The sequence below is a fragment of the Plasmodium chabaudi genome, assembly GCF_900002335.3.
Source record: "Plasmodium chabaudi chabaudi strain AS genome assembly, chromosome: 10".
Lineage (NCBI taxonomy): Eukaryota > Apicomplexa > Aconoidasida > Haemosporida > Plasmodiidae > Plasmodium > Plasmodium chabaudi.
In genome coordinates, this window is record NC_030110.2 from 1,525,137 (window position 1) to 1,548,001 (window position 22,865).

A 22,865-nucleotide genomic window follows, 5' to 3' on the forward strand; every position below is an offset into this window, starting at 1 on the left:
TAAACATATAGTTAATCCAAAAAAAGTAACTTTTGAAAATTTATTGATATATATAGTTGGATTTCCTCGCTAGGGATGAATATTTTATACATTTGTTAAGGTCTTTATTTTTGAGTTATGTGATGTTATTAGAATTTTGTTTGTGCAACTCAGATCTCGAAATAAGCGTTTGTTCTATCATCTCTGGGCGGTGAAAAAAGAAAATACACATTATTTGGGGAAAAATATTTTATGTATATATGCGTGTGAAATTTATGGGATGCAAGCTAAAATAGATTGATTTATATTTTTTACCTGTAACAATATTATGAACGATTTTTGTTTTCACATTTTCCTAAATTAAAATAAATATATCCCATTATGTATGCATATATATAAAGGAAAAAAGTGGCAATAATTTTGTTGCTCATATTATTTTTAATTAAATGGGTAATTTTGCGAGTGGCTATATCCAACGAATTCATTCACTTATTCAAATATTTTACATTTTTCGAAATAAAAAATTGAAAAAAGACAATAATGCATTGAATTAATCGTGGCTTTAGCTTACTAAATAAAGAATGCATTCTGTTAACCAAGGTAAGATTATTAGATTGACACCTTTCTATAAAAAGAAAAAGAATTTAAATATGCAAATATTTTTGTGTTGTTACTACTTATGCTTAAAGTGTATATATTTTCCCCTTTATTTATACTTCAAATTTTGTTGGTAAATATTCCGAAAGAGAAAATGAATCTACATTTTTTTGAAGAATATGATTAACATTATTTTTGGCTTTACTAAAAGCGATTTTCTTTTTTATTATAATTAGAATTTTATTTTTCAGAGCAGTTCTATCTTTTATTTTTTGTTGCTGTGAGAGAAAGAATTGTGTATCCATTTGCATTTATGAATTTATGCATATATTCGATTATTTGCATATAATTATTACACTAATTTTTGTTTTTCATTTATTATTTGTTTTGTTGAATATATTACAGTTTCGTCGTAAAAGGCGTTACAGCTTTTTTCAGCATTTTCAAGGGAATCATATTTTTGTATGCGAATGTTTTCGTAATATCCTATGTTATTTCGTATTTGGTTTAGTTCTTGCTCTTGATATAGCTATGAAAAAATGAAGTTTAAAGAGATGATAAATATGCATAAAAAAATAATGCATAAATTGGCACAATAATTTTATGGGGCCGTAAGCATATTGATCTTAAAGGCATTTATAAAATTCCATGAATATATTACGCTTTTTAAGGCCGAATTTAGGACATCTTGGACTATGTTTTCTATGCTAGATTTTACTTCACTTTCGTTTTATTTTGTAAAAAGGGAAAGTAATCATACATATGTAGAGATGTAGAGAGAAAGATAAATATTATAGATCGCGTGTACACTTCATTCAAAATATTAATACCTGTAATATTTTGTAAAATCATCAATGAAAACCTGTGTCTCCGCATCCTTGTATGTTATTCTTTTTATCAATTCGTTTTTTCTTTTGTTTAATAATATTTTTTTTTTTTTTTCGATTTTCATTTTTTGTTTTTTTTGATATTGCTCTATAATATCCATAGTGCTAATATCATCACTACTACTTGAAGTATCTTCTGAAATTTTAACAATTGAAGATGACATATTACATTCCTTTTTTTTTGAATCACATTTGAATTCTGATTGGATTGATACATTTTCTCTTTTTAAAAGCTCATTTAGGTAATCGTCATTTGTTTTTATTTTCATATATGGTGGATTTATTGGGGTGAGGACAGCTTCATTATTTTTGAAGTTTATTATGTTTTGATCCTTTGCAAAACAAATTTTAGTCATTTTATTATTTCTATTATGTTTGATATTTTCACTATTTTCAAAAAATTTTGAACTTTTGTTTATTTTGTGGGGAATAATTTTTTTTTGGCATATGTTATCTTGATTTTCGACATCAGAACCATTTACATCTTTTTTTGCTATTAATTTAATATTCGTGGATTTATCCCCATTATTATCTTTTGGAAGTTGCAATTTTCGAGCTTTAGAAACTGCATATGGATTAAGGAATCCAAGTATATCAGTAATTATTTTTATAGACATATATTCATCATTATTTTATGAATTATATGCACTTTTTTATTACCTCGTATATGGGGCTTATTGGTAGATTCATTTGAATTTTGTATTTTTTTCTTATCGCACGATGCTATCTATATATAAGATGGAAATATGGATAGAGATATGTATACACAAGTGTGATAAAGCATGATGAGCATCTTTAGATAAATAAATAGAAGGGCGTATCCATAATAACATAGTAAATATAATCCCAAACTAAGTATATAGTAATAACCCAAATGTAAAAAATCCATATATATTTATTATTATTTTTTACTATACAGTCTCTGGAGCGTTTTGAACATTTTTAAAACTTCCCTTAGCTGCTGATTTATGTGATTTTACCCTGAAAAGTTGCAATAATGTTAATAAGGAAATATACACGCGTTTACATCTGCATGCGTCACAGATTAATATTATAATATTTTTTAAGTCAATTATATATTACCCTAACGATTCGATTTTAAGATTAATTTCATTATTCCGCATTTTTATATATACAAGGGAAATGTACACATATCTGCATATAGTATATATATATATATGATAACAGGAAAATAGTGAACTATTTATATTGTGTATAGATCCTTATATATAACTTAATGTTTTATTAATTAAAACTTTTAATATTAAGGATTTATATTAGTTGCCACAATAGTGTGTCTTTTTTTTTATACATATATACACATAAATATATAAGTGTATTAACTTTGCTTGAGCGCACGCAAAAAGGAATTAAACATAAAAAGAGACTACTTATAAATGCTTTGAAATTTCATAAGTTAGAGAAAAAAATTAAATACGTGCGAAAGATATAATTTTTCGTGGGATTATTATTATGCTATTCGGCATTCTACTTGTTACATACACACAATATGGATTTATATTTAGTTTCTTTTTATTAAATAGTGGAAAATATTTTTATTATAAAAAAAAATTTCCGATGATTTTCAACTTCAAAAATGTAGAAGTAAAAATAATATTGTGATATATTTTATTAATATACAAAATTTATATTGAATAAGTTTACATATCCAAAGAAAGTTTTTTTTGTTTGAATAAATTTCAAGTAAAATATTTACAAAAAAAAGTTACGAAGAAAGTAATATTATGCCTTTTTTCGTAAATGTGTTATAAAATATGTAAGCAAACAAATAATATAGCATAAAGAAAAAAACATATTATATGTGGGCATATAATACGTCTATACACACGAATGTGTATATATATGATTAAATTAACAAACGGAGATTAAGTATAGAATTATATGTCATATAGTAAATTATTTTTGTATGTATTTCTATACAGGTTGTAAAGAAATTGTCAAATATACTTTTTACGAAGAAGCATACTCTTAATAATATTAAAATTGATCACGTTTTAGTGATTTTTTTCATCACCTTTTGTTTTATAGAAATAAAAAGTCATATAAAATATTTTGAAACTCTTTTATCGTTTTTTTATTATAGGATATTGGGTAATTTTTTTCGTAAATATTTGCCCTATTGGGGTTCTTTAATTTTTGTAGCTCTATTTCATTGTGACTTACTACGGTATTAAGATGGTTATATATACTTTTTGCGTTTTTAGTAAATATATATTTGTTTAGGACTGCATTTAATAAATTTTGAAACTCTGGAAGGTGTATATTATTTATTATGTTAAAAAAGACATGTGGAGAATATATAAGTAATATGTGCATATATTCTAAAAAATAAAATAAATAATTAATATCTGAATTATATTGCTTTCTTATGAAAAAGTTGTATAGGTTTTCGTTAATTAAATCGGATAAGTATTCATTTTTGAAATTTAATAATTGTATATATTTTAATATAAATATTTGTTCACATAAATTAATTTTATTTAAATTGGATGTAATATTGAAGGTATATTCAACCATAAAAAAGGAAAAAAAGTCATTTATTAATATGCCGTTATTTTTTTGATCTTGATTTTTTTTACTGATGTTGTGTATGTTTTCCAATCCTTGCATAGTCTTATCTGTGTTGATCAAAGCTTGTGTTGTGTTATGAATATGTGTTGTTTTAACTTCTTTACAAGAATCGCCACTTATAAGTATGTCAAACAAATTGAAACTGTTTAATAAGTTAATAAATTGCGAATATTTTCCATATATATATTTTATATCATATAAATTGTGTTCAAATATATTAACTGTATAATTTAATAAGTTATTTTTTTTTAAATAATATACTACAGCCAAAAATTCATAATTAATGTCTTTATATTTTCCTTCTTGTAAAATATCTGCACATTTAATATTTTTAAGAAAAGAAAAATTAACTTGAATATTGTTAGGTACATTATTCCCTGTAAATATTTTAAATATTTCATACGCTATAATATTTAAATAAAATAATTTGAACCAATTAATATTACTCTGTAGATTTTTGAGATTAAAAAAAAAACTCGAAAAAATATTTGTATACATATTTTTATAAATATATTCTTCTTCTTTTATCGTAATATTATTTTCTAATTTTTCTAAAAGAAATATATTATTAATGAAATCATTTTTTTTAAGCATATCTTTAAGCAAGTTTAAATGTATTTGCATATATAGATCACATGTCGATGTTTTTTCGGTTTGTTCTTTTATATATTCAATTAAAATGTGTTCTGAATAAGTCTTATCAATATCCTCACGATGGTCCTGATACTTATCATTACAAGCATCATCGTACCATATGTTATCGTTTATATTTGTACTGAGCTCTGTGTTAATGTTATACACAATTTTTATGAAATCGCTTTTTGAAATAATTCCTTCTTCATACAAATAATTTAATAAGAGTAAATTATTGTGCATGCTGTTTTTTATGTTTAGGTATATATTGTTATAATTATTATGTAAAATTTCCCTAATTTTAAGGTATATATTTTTAATATCCTCAGAAAGGATGTCTTCATAGACGTTACACATTTGAAGTTGAGATTCTTCTGTGTCGAATGAAATGCTTTCTATATCACCAAGAATGCTGTAATTTGTTTCATTTTTATATATTTCAATATCTTCAGCTTTCTGAGTTTCGTTTGTTTTTTTTATAATGTGATCGTCGCTAGTATCATCATTTGATGGGCAACCCAAATGATCATAACCATTATCCTCCCTTTTAATTGGATTCAAAAAAATATTTTCTTTTATTTCATTATAAAATTTTTTTTGCCATCTTATGTTTTCATTTATGCCGTTCGCAAATTCTTCATGTGTGTTAACACCATTACTTTGATATGATATGCCCTCTATCTTTTTCACTTCCTCTACATGTTTTTTTTGTGAAAAATCAAAATTTGGTGGCTGTATTTTTTTTGCTATTAAAACTAAGATATACAAATGGTTGGTATTTAAAAACGAAGAATTATGGAATAAGTGCTCTGTTATTTCGTGTAATAATTTCGAATTTAATAAATTATATTTAAAAGAAAGGATAAGTGTTGATATTACTTCATTTATTGTAAAATTTGGTAAGTGTAGTAATATTTTATTTTGAGCTTCTTTTATTTTTATAAGGTTATATTCATCTGCTCTATTTTTTATTATTTTCATTAATACTTCAAAATTATATCTATGATTACGTTCATTTTGTGTGGGCATGGGGTAAGATATATAGTTACTTGTTTTATTTTTTTTATTATTTATATAGCTACTACTGTAATGTCTTTTATTGTAATGCCTATTATGTGTAATATAATTTTTCCCTTTAGCTCGTTTAAAAAAATCAAGGTACTTCAATTTCATTTCGGCATTATATAGTGTTGAATGTTCATATTAACATAATTGAGGGAGTAGAAAACTATATAAGTATATAGTAGTGTTATTTTTGAGTACCTGAGTTTATAGTATGACGTACATTTTATTTATAAATCGCTTTTTCTTTTAAAGTTTGTTTAAAAAAGCGAAGATTTTATAAAGAATTGTCTTCAGGGTGAAATTTATTTTTTACATTTTTTAGGTTTGTCATTTTGTACAGTTTGTTATATTTAATTTAATAATTTGGTGATCTATATATTTATTAATTCATTTGTTAATATTTGAATGATTGTTTTTTTTTCTTTATCTTGTTTATTATTTTTGAAAAAAAACATAATTAAGAAGGATTTATACATTTTTTAAAATAAAACATAAAATTTGTGAATTATCAAAAATTTATATTTTTTTCAGCACTTGTGTATGCATAATGGAAAATATATACAGTGGATTATCAGATTATTGGATCTATAAGCTGTGTACAATTATTTATATTTTTTTAATTATGATTAAAAACATTGGCAGTATAAAAAATAAATATATTACTTTGCATATTTTACAAATATATAAACTTAATTATGAATTTTGCCTTTGAGCATTTTATTACACGACAATTTTAATAGACTATAATTTGAGGTTTTATAAAATGCCATCAATCAATGGATTTATTCATATTATCTTTTATTTTTATTTTTTAAAAAAAGTGTAATGTTTTAATTATTTTAAAAAGTTAAGGTACAGGACAAAAATAAAAATCATTAAAAAACACTAAAAAAAATACACAAAAAATAGAGCTAATAAAATTGATGTGAAAAAATCAAAAAGGTAAAATACGTTTTTTTCTTTTAAATACATTTTTGAAATATCCTTGATCGTATAATCTATTAATATGATTGCAAGGTTTCCATAATAGTTGCTATACCTAATGGGTATGGCTCTATCTTATTGTTATATATATACGTAACTCGCTTAAATTCACTTAAACAATCATATTTTGGTACCCCATTTTAAAAATGCGCTTTACATACGGTATAAATCGAAGGGCCGATTATTGAATTTAATTTTAACTTCTTTCGTACTTATGGGGGTATTAAATAAAGTACCTTTATATATTTGTGTGCTATTTATACACACATGATTTACACAGCATGAATAAGAAATTGAACTTATAAATATGTGTTTACACTGAAAAACATGTTGCGTAAAAAATAGTTGCAATCAACTTTCTCAGGATGTGGCATTTGAAGCAGTTTTAGCATTTTCGTCATTTGAGAGGCACATTCTTTTTTTTGTATTTGCATTATTTTTTTTGTGCTTTGAAATAACATCATTAAAATCATCATTGGTAATTAAAACATTATTTTGCAATATAACCCTTACGTCCACATTATATATATAGCCAAGAATATTATTATCTATATGTAGATCTTTTTCGCTTTTATAAATTTTCATTAAGTTATTAATCATAAAATTTTGTAAGTTAATATTATTATGATACAATTTTTTTATTTCAAATACTTTCATAGCTAACACAAAACTTATTTTATTTTGAATATTTTTGCAAAATCGTATTTTAACATTTTTCCATTTTTTATGAACGAACATTTTATAGTGGGCATAAAACTTTTTATATTGTAATAAATATTTGTATGTTCCAAATGATTGAACTATGTAAAACATTTTTCCACTTTTTTTTCTTTCAGTAAGTCCATATTTTTTATTATTATCTTTTGTTAGATCATCTTTACTATCATTATTATTACAAGTGGAAGCATAGTTGTTATTATCTTCGCTTGCTGTGTCTTTTGTTACTCCATTTTCGCTTTCACCACCAATACTATCACGAGTATTGTTTTTTAACGATACATCATCAGTTTCATTACCTTTTTCATTTTTTATAAAATATTCTGTAATAGATGATTGTTTTTTTTCACTATTTTGATTAATAACATTAGTGTTACTACTACTATTGCTGCACTTTTTGTTATTATCACTATTATTATTGTCAATTGTATTTTCGGATTTGATTTTTTCACGTTTTCGTCGGCGACGATCATTTTTATTAGTTAGTTTGCTAATGTAATTTTGCACATACTTAGTATTATTAATATTATTTAAAATTTTTAAGGAGTTTAATAGTGTAATATTATGATCGGGTGTTAAATGTATTCCGTTTGTATTTAGTTCTGTGTTAAAATTTACTACTCTCCCTATTCCTATTTTGTTTTTTTCTTTGTGTTTAAAAAATACTATGTCATTATGATATAAACATTTTATTTTGTTTTTGTCATTACATTCAAGCGAGTCATTTTCAATAACTTTATTGTCGTTTGCTTTATTTTCATTTATAATTTGGTTTTCCATTTATTCAACGATTATCTTAATGTATTAAATGCTTTTGAGATAAAAAAAAATAAAAACAATTTGTTATTCAAAAATATTAAAAATGCTATATTATGTGTGAACCATTAATGGTATTTTCATTTTATTAGGGTATAAAAAAAGGATAGTTGGAAAATATCTGAAATACTATTTACTTTTGTATTTAAAAAAATATATCTTCATAATATTTTTTTTCAATTTTGAAATTAAAGAGAATTAAAAAAAAATTTAAGACGAGGTGAAAAACAAGAAAGAAATACGGAACTACACAAAAAATGAGATAAGATACGATAATTAAAAATTAATTTATATGTAATATAAAATATTGATTATATACATGTTACAAAAATAATGAACAAGTTAAAATGCTGATCTAAGCATGTAACTAAGTTTAATAATTTTTTTTAATAATTTGTTAGACAGAAAAAATCGAGAGAAATGTGAATAAATCTAATCATGCGCTAGTTTTATCGCGAATATAAAATTTCCCCAAAATTCAAAAAGTGTAAGGTAATAAAAAACATGAAAATGCAATAAGGTTTGCATAAAGTAAAATTAAAAAATAAACATAAGAATATGCATACTAAACAAAATTGTAAACAAGGATAAATTAATATGTGCACTGGTGTATCATCAATCAATTTTCCCTATTCTCCTTTTAAATATTTATATAAAAAATCAATATATAATTCGATTTGTCATCACTGTTATTTTACTTCAATGCATATATTATATAAGGAATGTGTTGTACGTGTACAATTTTCTTGAAAAAAACAAAAAAAAATATGCTTAACAAAAAATTATGCTAAACATTGTGTAAAACAAAAATGTAAAAAGGTATATATATAAGTACACCAAAATGTAATACTGTTTTAGTGGCATATATTTATGAAAGCGATTTGCGTTCATACCCGCACAATGCTATCAATATAATTTAAAATTAAAACAACGAAAATTATATAAAATGAAACATAAAAAAAGGGAAGCATGATAAAAATAACAATAAAACCTACATAAGGAAAGATATTTAAGTATACTGAATATATGTATTAAGCATATACATATATACGATTAAAATACTATAGCTTAAAAAGAACTATTCAAGCAATATTCCATAAAATTGTAAATAGGAAAGGCATTAAAAAATATATAAAAAATTAAAATCATCATTAAAACCTTTTTAAATTTTCAGTCTGCTGCATTTGAAAACGAAAGAAAAAAAAATATATATATTTACACAAAGGATGAGTTTTATTATCGAATGATCATAAATTATAAATACGCACACGTAACTAAGTATATAAATATGCTTTACTGTTTTTGTGTTTTCGTTCGTTTCCTCTCTATATATTACATTTATGAGAAAATATATCAATAATGTTAAAAAATTATAAAAAAAAATATGCATAGATAAGTAATAATTAGAATAAATACTAAAAATAGGAACAAATTAAAACGGGCTTTCTTTCACATTCAACTTTTTATTACCTAAGATACAAAATTTCCCTTCACATCTATTTCATTAATCATATATTGTTTTAACTCGGAGATAATTAATTTTAAGGGTTTTTAAAAAAATTTTTAATTAAGAAAAATATCTATTAAATAGAAGGATTATATATAAAAAGTATAGAAGCATGAAAATGTATTTCTTTATGTAAATGAAAGACCCATCTTTTTCTTTTTTGTGTATATTGATGAGAAAAAAACATTCCGACGATAAAAAAAAAGTGAAGCCAAAAGAATACTGGAAAATTAGTATATATATCTAATTGAATGTTTACAGAATGTATATTCAATTTAATAGGAATAAAAAGAAGAAAAACGATACTGAATATGAAAAAATAAATGTAGGACTAAAATATGTTGCTTAAATTTAAAAATACATCAATTATAATTTAGTTACATTTATATATGTATATATTCATATCATATTTAGTCTAATATATATTAGTTTTACCGAATTCGAGCTTTAATCACTGCTCAGACCTTTAAAGCATGTTTTATTATATGTTTATTTAATTCATGTTATATTCTATTTGATATTTTTCTTGTTCAATTTCAAAAGGAAGAAGAAGCTGCAAGCATCTATGCTCAATTCGTTCGGTCGTTTGAGGGAAACGACTTAGAAAAAGGGAATCAATTTGTTAAAAGTAAACAACACAGAAAAACTAGTTAAAAAATTTTAATTAAACTATGCATATTCGAATAAATATATAAAGCATACATGGAGGATGTCCTATTGAAAATATAATTTTAATTTCTTTTTCTTTGTTTTCTTTGGATTTTTAAATAATTGAAATAGGTGGGAAAGTATTGAACCCGTCTAAGTTCGATTATTTCCCAGACGATGATGATGATGATAATAAAAAGGGAAAAAGCAAATTCACAAAGGTATGGATTACCGAAAAATATAATTCATGCCTGCATATGTATATGAATTGGCAAATGGAAATTTGCTATTGTAGAGAAATTGCATTAAGGATACCAATTATACAGTTTTATTTTTTTATTATACTTGTAGGATAATAATTTTAATGAAGAAAACACGAAAAAACATGAGAAATCCGAAGCAAATAAAAGTGGTTTAGGAAAAGTAAAGGAGATTGATAGTTTCTTAGAAGGTTGGCTTTTACACAAATAATAGTACCTTATGTACATATGCCTGTGTGTATATTTCTTTATACTTTTTATATATATTTGAAAAATATGGGTGTGAAAAACACATATATGCAAACGCATTTCTACTTATTTATTTCGGTTTACATAAATGTCGTTATGTTTCCTTATCAAAGAAATTAAGTTAAAGCAGAAAATATTGGATGAAAGGAAAATATTAAAAGAGCAGGCCCAACTAGCTAAATCTGAAGAAGAGAAAATCAAAATTAATAAAAAGATAATAGAAATCGAAAAAAATGAAGGAATTTTTTCTTATACACAAAGGAATGAAACACTTGCTAATTTATATCTAGGAAACCTATCTGCAGAGGTTATTAAAAATGATACACAAAAGAAATAATAAAATAAATAATAGCCAAAATAAAGGAAAAAAGATTGATTATGTATATTCAAATGCTGTATTATGAGCATTTTATTATAAAAATCACTCGTAATACATTTTTCTTTTCGATTGCTGTGCGCAGGTAACTGAAGAATATTTATGCCAAAGGTTTGGAAAATTTGGGAAAGTAAGCAGTGTAAAAATAATGTATCCTCGTAAAGAAGAAGATAAAAAAAAAGGAAAAATTTCAGGATTTGTTTGCTTTGAAAATAAAGAAGACGCAGAGAATGCTAAGGATGCATTAGACGGAGTAGAAATGTTTGGAAAACCTGTGATAATTGGATGGAGTAAGGCTATTCCGAAAATTTTAAGCCTGAATAAAAATGAATATAAAAATAGCCATTTTGATAAAAATAAAAGTTCCTTTAATACCTCAAACAAAAGAATTCAAATCATTTTACCCGAAGATAAAAAAGTTAAACGAATAATTGATTTGTTAGCGAAATATGTGACTGAAGAAGGATATGCTTTTGAAGAAATAATAAAAAAAAATGAAAAAGACAATCCAATGTTTAATTTTATTTTTAACACATCAGATTTACATTATTATTATAAGTGGAGAGTTTTTTCATTTGCACAAGGAGATAGTTATAGAAATTGGAGAATAGATTCATTTCAAATGTATGAAAACAGTTATGTTTATATCCCACCTGTTCCAAAAAATAAAAAAGATAGTGTTCCAAAGATAAATAAAAAAATGTAAAATTCAAAGAGAATATATATTTTGTGTATCGTTCAATAAATGTAATTGCATAATCCCATTACTTATATTGTTAAGAAAATACAATAAAAAATATATTGTCAATATGAATTCTATAACGTGATGGAATTTTTTTTTATAGGAAAAATAAAAAGTGTGATATGGATGAAAAAAAGAAAAGCAAGCTTATTAGTATTATTAACAATTTAAGCAAAAAGAGGTATTGCTTGAAAATAAGATACATAAATATATATATGTATTGTCGAGTGTTTGTGATTTCGATGTATTTAATAATTTATTAGTTTTAGTGGAATGAATTATTCGAAAAAAGGGATATGCATATATTTATACGAGCATAATATGTTTAATTTTTTTTGTAGAGTAAGCATATGTCGTGCTATGATATTTTGCACACGACATAGTGATTTCAGCTTCGATATTGTAAAAATAATATCTAGTTATCTTACCGATTTAAAATATGATTTACTAAAAAAGGTAAATGTACATAAAACAGTGAATTTGTATAAATAACGATTCTTTTTGTCATTTACATTCAAGTATATTTAATTTGTGGGGATGGACGTGTGTTTATACATATTTAACTATTTACTCATTTACTTATTTCATCATATTTTTCGATTTTGCAGATAAATTTGGTATACTTACTCTCAGACATTTTGTACAACTGTAGTAACCAACTTTTTTCGTCGTGGGCATATCGAAAACATATGGAAGAAGCGTTACCTCGAATATTTTATTATTTTAGAAAACACATAAAAAAGTGTGATAGTAAGATAAAGGCAAAACTATTTTCTGACTCAATAATGAGTATATTTAATATGTGGGATACATGGGCAATTTACACTATTGTTTTTATGAATGGACTAAAATGCTTATTATCAACTAAAAAATTAAATTATATAAAAAATAAAATGCATGATTCAGAAAATGAGGATGATTCATTAAATGGGACAAAAATAGAGTTTTTTGATGAACTTAAAATTTATCCATTGAATTTAAGAAGAAATGCATATATATATTTTCAAAAAGACGAAAACCAAATAAATCGGTTATGTGAACAACGAGGGTTGTATTTTGATGAAAACTTTAAGAAAAAGAAAAAAATTAAATATTTATTAATATATGATGACTTTTATGGTTTCAACACCAATAATGTAGGAAATGGAAAAACCCATTTAAATGAAGTTGCTCCAAGCGACGGTAATAAAAATATTTCATCTAAAGCCTCCGAAACAAGTGATACTGCTTTACATGAATAATACAAAGTAGGGAAATACTATAATTTAATGAAGTATCAAATGAAAAACTAAATAAAATAGTTTTGTTTTATTTTAAAATTTGTTTGCACACAGATATTATTTTGTTGTGCCCGTTTTTTTGTTTTTTTCAATGTTTTTATACTTTATATACAGAAGCCTACATAATTGCTTATATGTTTCATAATTTTATTATATTAATTCGTATATGCAATAATATATAAAACAATATGATTAATGTTTTTAATAAATGTAGTTTTAATTAACCTTGTTCTGTGTATATAGACAAATATCCCTTATTATATTATTAATTTTATTACTTTTTTATGTTTAATTTATGTATTTAATATAACAAAATAAAGATATTTTGTTAAAACAACAAACCCAATAAAACATATTTGATTAATAGAAATGAAACTATTGATACGCTATTTTTTTAATGTATGTGGTTAGTATAATTATAAAAAAAGGGTGATAATATCTTTTTCATATAATAGTGAATGCGATAATACGAGATATAATTGATATACATTTATAATCTGAGTATATCTATATGTAATTTGTACGACTTTATGCATTAAAGAATAAACATTGTAATTTTTTAATTAAAATGAAGGCATAAATAATCAAGCTATATTATTTGGAGTAACACCTGCGAACTATTTACGAATAGTAATTACTGCGATGATATTCCATTTATTTATTATATGTATTTAATCATATATAAAAATAAGCTTAAGTAATAATTTTTATACTTTTTAAATATGTTTGGATAAGTATATTTTTTTTTTTCTATAAATTTTAATATTTCATGTCACATTTTTGGATGTAAAATTCACCCATAGTGAGTTTTAAATTAGTAGCCATTTTGATAAAAAGGGAAAATATACATATTTTTTTATTTTGTATTTATTTAGTATAATGCTTTAGCAAAGGGTTATAATAAAAGTTTTTTCCCCCATTAAATGCTCATATATATCTGCAATATATCCAAATACTGCTTTATATAGCATTATTTTATGCCTTTAATAAATTACATAAAAAATATAATTTTTTATGTACTATATAGTACATATATCCTAATACTATTACCACTTCGACCACCAGTGTCGGCTCATTTTCCAAAGCTATTTTTTATTAATAAATGTATAATGAATAGGCGTATATAAATTAATAAGTAATAAATTTACATATATAATGTATGCATACATGTAAATAAATATACAATATTTTTTATTAGCCTATATATATATAATGGCTACTATAACGTTTTAATACATTATATTCATTCACTTTAAAAAAATAGTGCCCAAAAATACTTAAACGACAATTTTTAAAAATTCAAAAAATAATTCATGTAAATATAAATATATTGATTTAAAAATAAATTAATATAAATTTATTTTTTAAGTTTTTATTTATGGATACTTAAAATAAACCAAATTAAGAATTAAAGAATTTTATTTCTTATTTTAATTAGAATGAAAATATTAATAAACATTCCTTATGATGGCTCTTTATGTATTGAGTCATCCGATGTTAATACCATAAAAAATGTAAAAGAACAAATATCTGAATTAAAAGGTTAGTATATTGTTTCAGTTTATTTATATGTATTTATTTTTATGGCTTAAACACTGTTAAAACTGCATTGTAATATATATAGCATTTTCATAATATTTACTATACCACATCGTGTTTATAATTTATTCACAAAATAAAAATTTCCATGCTTTTGTAACACTATAAAAGCGTGGTTTGAATGCTCATTATTACATTTATTTTATTGTTGATATAAAAGGGGGCTATAAAGATGGGTCCCTTTATATACTTCGAAGCATATGAGCATATATATAGAGTATTTATTTTTTGGGATGTTCATTCAAAATATATATATATATAATTTTTTTTAAATAAAATTATAGGTATTCCCTGTGAATCTCAGAAATTATACAAAAACGGACGTCTATTGGAAGACGAAGATTTGATTGAAGTTGACCAATGTGAATATGTAAGAAGAAAAATATATGCATATGTTATGTTACTTATGAATAATTATATGTATCGAATTATATAATTCCTTATGATATGATATTGGTTGCATTTTTATTTTTAATGATGATAAAATTTGTCAAATGCAAGTAGGGACATGAGAATATAAAATATGTTCGTTATTTTTATCTGAAAAAATAAAAAATGTCTATTGCATTTTATTTAATTTTTTGAATACGCTTCTCTTTTTAAAAAATATATCCAATGAACTACATTATTATTATATACAGTTTTTTATATGCCGTTTATTATACATAAATTAAAAATATTCGATTTATTTTTTCATTTTAGGAATACACCATAGATTTAAATTTCAGTTTACTTGGTGGTGGTAAAAAAAAGAAGAAGAAAGTTTACAAAAAACCCAAAAAAGAAAAACATAAGAAAAAAAAAGTAAAATTAGCAATATTAAAGTTTTACAAAGTTGGGGATGATGGAAAAGTATTTAGACTAAAAAAACAATGCAACAATTGTGCCCCTGGAACATTAATGGCTGCTCATTTTAATAGAGATTACTGTGGAAGATGCCACTTAACCATTATGAAAAAATAAAAAATTTCATTTAGTATGTACGTGTAAATATATTAATTATACATATAAAGCATAAAACTCTTTTTAAAAAGGGTTTTTCCTTTTTTTTTTTTTACCTTTAAGTACTATATATTCAATATAAGCATACATTCTACGAATTTTCATTAAAAAAACTAAGACTTATGAATTAAGAATAATATAATTTATATCTCTATAAAAGCGAATGCTTTTGTTAAACGATATGAATAGTGTGTACATTGTATTTTTCCCCACCATACGCTTGTATATTTTAATCAAAATATGAAAATCAATAATTGGGGAAGTCAATACAATTTTAATTGACACTAAATAATATATAAGTATAATGCAATGGCTTATTTAAAGCATTCTATGATTTATATATACGCAACATATGTGTGTAAATGTGGTAAAAACCAGAGGATATTCTATATTCTGATTAATAATGTTAATTTTTCCTTGTATTTTGATTTTTATGTATTTGAAAAAATGGAAACAATGCATAAAAATTGAGGCAGCGAAGAAAAATATGCATAGGAAATGAATATAATAATATATTTATGTAATAAATAAAAATTTTTTAATTTATATAATGTTTTTTCAAGCTAATTGTTTAGCATTTTTTATACGCAACAAAAATGGTAATTTCATGAAATATTCTATTTAAATAGGAAACTAAAAAATATTGGCAAAAAAGTTCATAGCCACATTGTCTGATTTAATGATAAGAGTGCGAAAAATTGAATAAAAATCGTCTTGGTTTTTACATTTATAAAAGAAGGAAAATGTACTCATAAGAATAGTATACATGTAATATTTATAAAAAAAATATGTTAATAAAATTATTAAATTAAATTTATTTTTATACATATATATTCATGCTCATTTTTACATAAAAGTTAAGGAAATTTTTGTAACCTGTGAGGAATAATTTTGCTCTCAAAAAATGGCATAATTATTTTAATAATAAATTACTTAATTTCGTGCATTAAAACAAATACATTATATATATAATCATACAGAAGATAGATGAAAAATATATATTAAAATAAAAAAAGCTATTTGTACTTATAAAAAAGAAAAATAATGAACAAGAACCAAATTTGAAAACTTGAAAAACAGCCGTAGTAAAACTGTTATCATTGATAGTTAATACAGCCACCAGGAAGGACCATATAAAATTTTCATAGATAGTACATGCGCGCATATAAATCCTATATATATTTATGTTTTCGCTTAATATAAATGGTACTAAATTCGAAGAGTTTGCTTTTATGGAAATTGGAATAACTTTGCCCTAATATTGTAATTGTTAGATATTTATTTTAAAAAAATATGGGAAAAAAACAAATTAAAGTATAATGAATTATATATATTAACATATAATGTATATCATAATAAATGACAGAATATTGGGTAAGTTCAAAAAAACACTATTGTGAGACGTGTAATTGCTGGCTGTCAGGACATAAAGTAAATATAAAAAATCATGAAAAAAGTGCAAGACATATTGAAAACTTTCGAAGGCTGCTTAATGAATCATATAAAAGAAAAGAAGAAGAAACAAAAGAACAAAAATTTATTGAACAAGAATTAAAAAAATTAGAAAATATTGAAAAACAATTTCGTTCAAATTTAAATAATAATGGAGGGAATTCGATTAATCCGAGTAGTAATATAAGCACGCCAAAGTCTAATTTAAGTAAACCATATGATAATCGTAAAGCTATTAATAATAATAAAATACATCATAGAAGTTTCAATAAGAATTATAAAAGCAACAATAGTAACAATTTAAATTCGACTGGGGGGTATAGCAGTAATTATAATGCTAGTAACACAAATACATGGATATTAATGGTACATGAGAATACAGGATGTTTGGTATTTTTTAATATGCTAACAAATGAAGTGAGCTATGAAAAGCCACAAAATTTTGTTTATGAAAATATACAAGCATCTGAAAAGTTTACTGCTGAAAACGGGTGGTTTAAATATTTTGATTATAATTCATATAGTAATTATTATTATAACATATATAAACAATTAAGTATATGGGAATATTCTGAGAAAACGATAAGTAATTTAGCTAATTTTATAAAAATTTGCAACCAAAATGCGGGAGGAAATACGAATCTAGTCAGCCACGCAGAATATTTCGAAAATCCCTCTTCTATTACTACTAGTAGTGGAAATTATTTTAGTGGATTAAATAACAATGCTCCACAAGATAATAATTACGAGTCAAACATTTTAGGAGAAAATGTGGTTGATAAGGAGAAGGGTGAGAAAAAAGTATCGATCCCGGTAAAACCAATTATTGAAAAAAAAAAAAAAGAGTTGCATGATGATAATAATAATACAACAAGTAATATAAAAATAGATCAAATGTTTCAGTATGATTCTCATAATAAAAGCGCTAGCGAATATGGTGAAAATTGTGTGAGAAATGATGAAAAAAATGAGATGGAAGCTGATATCGATAAAAATATAAAAGATGCCAATGAAGGTATACCAAATGCATTGCAACAAAATGATGAAAGTTCGAAACCGGGTATGTGGGAAGTTGTTGAAAACGACGAAGTAAAAACAATTTCAGAAGAAAATATTGAAAACATTTTTTATAAAATTAAGACAAAAGAAGAATTAGAAAATGAGCAAATCAAAGAAATTGAAGATAATTTAGAAAAAGAATATTCTAATTTTAACGAATTTTATGTTAAAAAAAAACAATTAGAAAACAAAGAACTATATTTAAGCCAAGAATTTAAATTTGTAAACAAACCTATATATAAAAAAGCTATTGATAAAAATGACAACAAGAAGGTCGATTTTGCCAAAAGAAGTATTAAACCAAAACAAGCCAAAAAAAAAATTACATAAATAGATAAAATATATTAATTATGGGAGAATATTATAATTTTTTAGGTTCTTAAATATGTGTATACTATTCATGCATAGTAATGGATATATATTTATGCATATTTAAGAAGTAAAAGCGTCTATTGCATGTATAATATGTACTTCTGTATATGCTATAAGTCGCAGTTTCATCTTGGGCATGCTCACTAATGCATTTATATCCAACCAATAATAATATTTTTATGTAGTTTCCCTTTTTATGACATTTTCTCAAATATAAACGCAACAAATGCGAAATGCCAAAGTGTTCCACTTTTAAAATGTTTTATTGCATTATTTTTTTATTAAATATATTTGTGTGTATTGATATTATACATATTTATATTTCCTTTAACTTGTTTAAACTTATGCATATTTGTTGATTTTTGACTTACTATATAAAATAAACTAAATGAAAATATAAAAATATATATTCCTTTCAACATTTATAAAAGAAATACACATGTGGATGCCTGAATATCTAAAGAAACCGGCATCACGAAGAAGAAAAAGAATAAAAAATAAAAAATACTGCATATAAATATCCTAAAAAAAAATAGTGTAAAACTGATTATTAAAAAAACGTCGATAAGTATAACATTATACTATATTAGTAAATATTCATATGTGAATATAATTTTTAAGATTAAAAAATAAAAGAGAAAAACTGCTATAACATAGTAAATATAAAAATAAAAAATAAATACACGTATGTACGTAAGTTAAATAAAAGGGATACAGTTGTGTCATATATATAGCACAAAAATAATTGCAATAATAATGAGCATAAATAAATAAAAACAATACTCAATATATTAATTAAAAATAAAACAACGAAATTAACAAATTTCACATGAAAGATAAACCATTTAAAGCCGTGATTTATTATAGCGCAATAATTAGCCCAATGAAAATAGTGTAATGTATATAAATTATATATATTATTAATATGTAATGATATTTATCATATATTATATATAAAGGGAATGCATTTTGCTGTGACACAAAGATTATTTTTACCATACAATATACCCTGCTTTAGCTGCTTATGAAAAACAAAAACACATACGAATTTTGAATGATATTATATAAATATTTTTCATAGGATTAATATTTAGAAAAAAAATTATAATGCTCTTATGTTGAATTGCTGCTAATAGAAGTAGTAGCAGTAGTATATATAAATATAATTTATACATGTTTTTATAATAATAAATTTTTCCGATATAACCACAAAACATTATAGTTTTTATCATTTTAACAATATAATGTTTTGCAATATTCTTTCAGAAAATATATGAGTATATTAATATATATATGTACTTAAGGGAAAGTCAATTCATTTCATTGATTATTTGAAGCGAGCCCTAAAAGTGTATATATATATATAAATATTTACATTTATTTCCAATATTTACCAAAATTTCTGTACTCAAGTATAGTTGCAAATTAAGACTCTACGGCGTCAGCACACACACACTCTCAAAATACTTTAATAATAATAAATATAATTTTTTTTTTCGAAAAATATATACAAAATGGAAGCTTTTGCAGAGATAGAAAATGCTTATAAAGAAATAGAAGATGAAATAATAAGAAGTGTTGATTCATTATGCGATGGTAATTATTTGAAAATAAAAGATGAGGTAATTATGCCACTTATGAGTGATAGCTTGATTGAGAAAATAATAATATTGAACAGGCATATTAATGATAATAGTAATCCAGAGGAATTTGAAAAAAAAGTAACAAATGAAAAGATTATGCAGATAAATGATAAATTAATATATTTATTGTGTGATTATTACATTAATAAAGAAGATATTGATAACTTAATTAATTTTACAACAAGTAATGAGAATTATTTTAGTGTATTACCACAAGCCAAAACAGCGAAATTAATAAGAAACATAGTTGAAAAAATATCTAAAAAGATTCGTAACATTAGCACTTTATACATAATATTTAAAAAGTATATGAATTGGGCATATGAGAAAAAAAGGAATTTTCTACGATGCCGTATCGAAGTAAAGATAATTATATTATTTATATTAAAACAAAAATATAAAACAGCATTAAGTTTAATTGAAAGATTATTAAAAGAAGTAAAGAAGGTGGATGATAAAGCATTGTTGCTTGAGCTATATATTGTAGAAACCAAAATATATATGTTACTTAAAAATTCTACAAAAATGAAAGCTTCATTAACATTTGCTAAGAATATAGCTAATACAATAAATACTGCTATATATATTAATAGTGAAATAGACTTGTTATCTGGAATATTATATATATATGAAAAGGATTATAGAAGTGCATATATTTATTTATATGAATGTTATGAAACCTTATATACATATATATATAATAGCCAGAATAACACTCTCGATTTTTTAAGTAAAAAACATAATGATTTTTATTCAGTTATTATACATAATATTATTAATACTAGTACAATATCTTCTCAGAATAGAACTAAAAGCATAAGCCAGATTAGTCCATTTCTATTATCATTTTATACCTTTTATGAATATTATGACTGTGGTAACAGTTTGCTAAATGCTGATGAAATGAATCTATTGTCGAATAATGTTAATTTAATATATAGTGATATTATATGTCAAATAAGTTCAAGTTATCAAGAGCTTGAAGAAGGAAAAATGTATTGTATAACTAACCCAATTGAATTAAACTATGAGTTGATAAAAAATTTGACAATAGATAATTATGGAAACTTGTTGGAATTAACTTCTTCCAATGCTGGTGATATGCGTGAAAATAATAGTAATAAGGGTCCCATTTTCATTTTCCCTGAAAATAGCAATATAAATTGTAATTTTGGGTTAAATTTAAATATTGAAAATTTAAAACTTATTGTGCCTTTGAAATATATGCTACTTTGCAAAATATTGGAAGAAAATAATAGAAAAGACATAAATACTATTTTATGTGAAAACAATAAATTAAATTATATACCAAATAAAGAGATACAAATATTACTAGACATATCTAAATGTTACGAAAATAGGACATTAGATATATTTGAAAATGTAATAAAATACAACATTTTCCTTATCAACATAGATAAAGTTATATATAACTACTTAAAAGAGTTATACGAATTGTTGCTAGAAAAAAATATATTAAAAATTATTGAAGCATATAGTTGCATTGATTTAGACTATATAGGTCAAAAGTTAAACCTAGATATAAATAAAATTATTTCCAAATTATCAGAAATGATATTAGATAAAAAATTAAATGGAACACTAGATCAGAATGCTGGTATTCTCATCTTGTATGACGATATGCCAGATACAAAAATGTATCAAAATGTTTTAGAAATAATAAACAACTTAACCGAATCAGTCGACATACTATATCAAAAGGCTCAACTAACCATATAAGAATCTTGTTAAAAGGAGTTGAAATTGTTTCGATACATTTTTCATTCTTCTAAATTTTTATAAACAATTGGGCACGATTATTTAAATATGGAGTCTTTGAAAAAAATGTTATTTATTCTTTTCGTTGTTGTTATTTTTCAAGCGAACTCCCCTAAAACAGTTTTGTATTAAGTCCATGTTTATTCATTTCATATATATATGAATATATATAATTTTTCCTTTATTTTATCCTTTAATTTTTCCATATATACTTTTTACGATTTATATATTTTTACATTTTTCTATGGAAACTTAGTTTCTCTCACTTTACATAATTTTTTTTAAAACAAATGTATTTAGAAACGTCGCCAAATTAATACAAACACACATGTATATGCATGCAAGCATATATATATGATTAAATATCATTTTTGGCAATATGATTGCCTAATAATGTTAGCAGTTTATTATATTTGTTTTAGGATAATTACTGATTATTTTTTATGAATACATTTTAATATTGAGAATCATTTTATTTTTAATATATATTTTGGCAAATTTATAAAATTAGTAAAGTTTTTTGCTTACACTAAAAAATACGTTATAAGGCAAGGGAATGGGAAAAAACGAAGTAAAATAATTGTGTATAATTAACAGATATATATAAATACATTAGTGTATTATATG

General features: G+C 23.4%; 7 protein-coding genes and 1 non-coding gene across 8 annotated transcripts; 5 read left to right on the forward strand and 3 right to left on the reverse strand.

Moving 5' to 3' along the window:
• Positions 1–115: 115 nt before the first annotated feature.
• PCHAS_1039800 (conserved Plasmodium protein, unknown function) lies at positions 116–2,587 on the reverse strand (the record flags this gene model as incomplete). Its single annotated transcript, XM_016798474.1, has 10 exons — positions 116–183; positions 295–334; positions 551–604; positions 696–854; positions 980–1,105; positions 1,238–1,298; positions 1,407–2,028; positions 2,124–2,190; positions 2,381–2,444; positions 2,547–2,587. The coding sequence occupies 10 exons, from the start codon at positions 2,585–2,587 to the stop codon at positions 116–118; spliced, it is 1,302 nt and encodes a 433-aa protein (XP_016655677.1).
• Positions 2,588–3,506: 919 nt separating this feature from the next.
• PCHAS_1039900 (conserved Plasmodium protein, unknown function) lies at positions 3,507–5,861 on the reverse strand (the record flags this gene model as incomplete). Its single annotated transcript, XM_728588.2, has 1 exon — positions 3,507–5,861. One exon carries the CDS (start codon positions 5,859–5,861, stop codon positions 3,507–3,509), a length of 2,355 nt encoding a protein of 784 aa, XP_733681.2.
• A 1,236-nt stretch (positions 5,862–7,097) lies between these two features.
• Positions 7,098–8,234, reverse strand: PCHAS_1040000 (conserved Plasmodium protein, unknown function; the record flags this gene model as incomplete). The annotated part of the gene is made up of 1 exon (XM_735776.2): positions 7,098–8,234. One exon carries the CDS (start codon positions 8,232–8,234, stop codon positions 7,098–7,100), a length of 1,137 nt encoding a protein of 378 aa, XP_740869.2.
• A 1,805-nt stretch (positions 8,235–10,039) lies between these two features.
• Positions 10,040–13,293, forward strand: PCHAS_1040100 (U2 snRNP-associated SURP motif-containing protein, putative; the record flags this gene model as incomplete). The annotated part of the gene is made up of 9 exons (XM_016798476.1): positions 10,040–10,102; positions 10,321–10,405; positions 10,558–10,646; positions 10,777–10,876; positions 11,048–11,241; positions 11,396–12,012; positions 12,156–12,233; positions 12,394–12,508; positions 12,661–13,293. The coding sequence occupies 9 exons, from the start codon at positions 10,040–10,042 to the stop codon at positions 13,291–13,293; spliced, it is 1,974 nt and encodes a 657-aa protein (XP_016655678.1).
• Positions 13,294–14,771: 1,478 nt separating this feature from the next.
• PCHAS_1040200 (ribosomal protein S27a, putative) lies at positions 14,772–15,894 on the forward strand (the record flags this gene model as incomplete). The annotated part of the gene is made up of 3 exons (XM_016798477.1): positions 14,772–14,874; positions 15,216–15,301; positions 15,634–15,894. The coding sequence occupies 3 exons, from the start codon at positions 14,772–14,774 to the stop codon at positions 15,892–15,894; spliced, it is 450 nt and encodes a 149-aa protein (XP_016655679.1).
• Positions 15,401–15,480, forward strand: PCHAS_1040210. Its single transcript, XR_007844669.1, has one exon. It is a non-coding gene; the product is annotated as a small nucleolar RNA snoR22 (small nucleolar RNA).
• A 1,398-nt stretch (positions 15,895–17,292) lies between the features above and the next one.
• On the forward strand, positions 17,293–18,774 carry PCHAS_1040300 (zinc finger protein, putative; the record flags this gene model as incomplete). The annotated part of the gene is made up of 1 exon (XM_738946.1): positions 17,293–18,774. The coding sequence occupies one exon, from the start codon at positions 17,293–17,295 to the stop codon at positions 18,772–18,774; it is 1,482 nt and encodes a 493-aa protein (XP_744039.1).
• Positions 18,775–20,330: 1,556 nt separating this feature from the next.
• PCHAS_1040400 (26S proteasome regulatory subunit RPN6, putative) lies at positions 20,331–22,199 on the forward strand (the record flags this gene model as incomplete). The annotated part of the gene is made up of 1 exon (XM_736753.2): positions 20,331–22,199. One exon carries the CDS (start codon positions 20,331–20,333, stop codon positions 22,197–22,199), a length of 1,869 nt encoding a protein of 622 aa, XP_741846.2.
• Between the last annotated feature and the right edge of the window lie 666 nt (positions 22,200–22,865).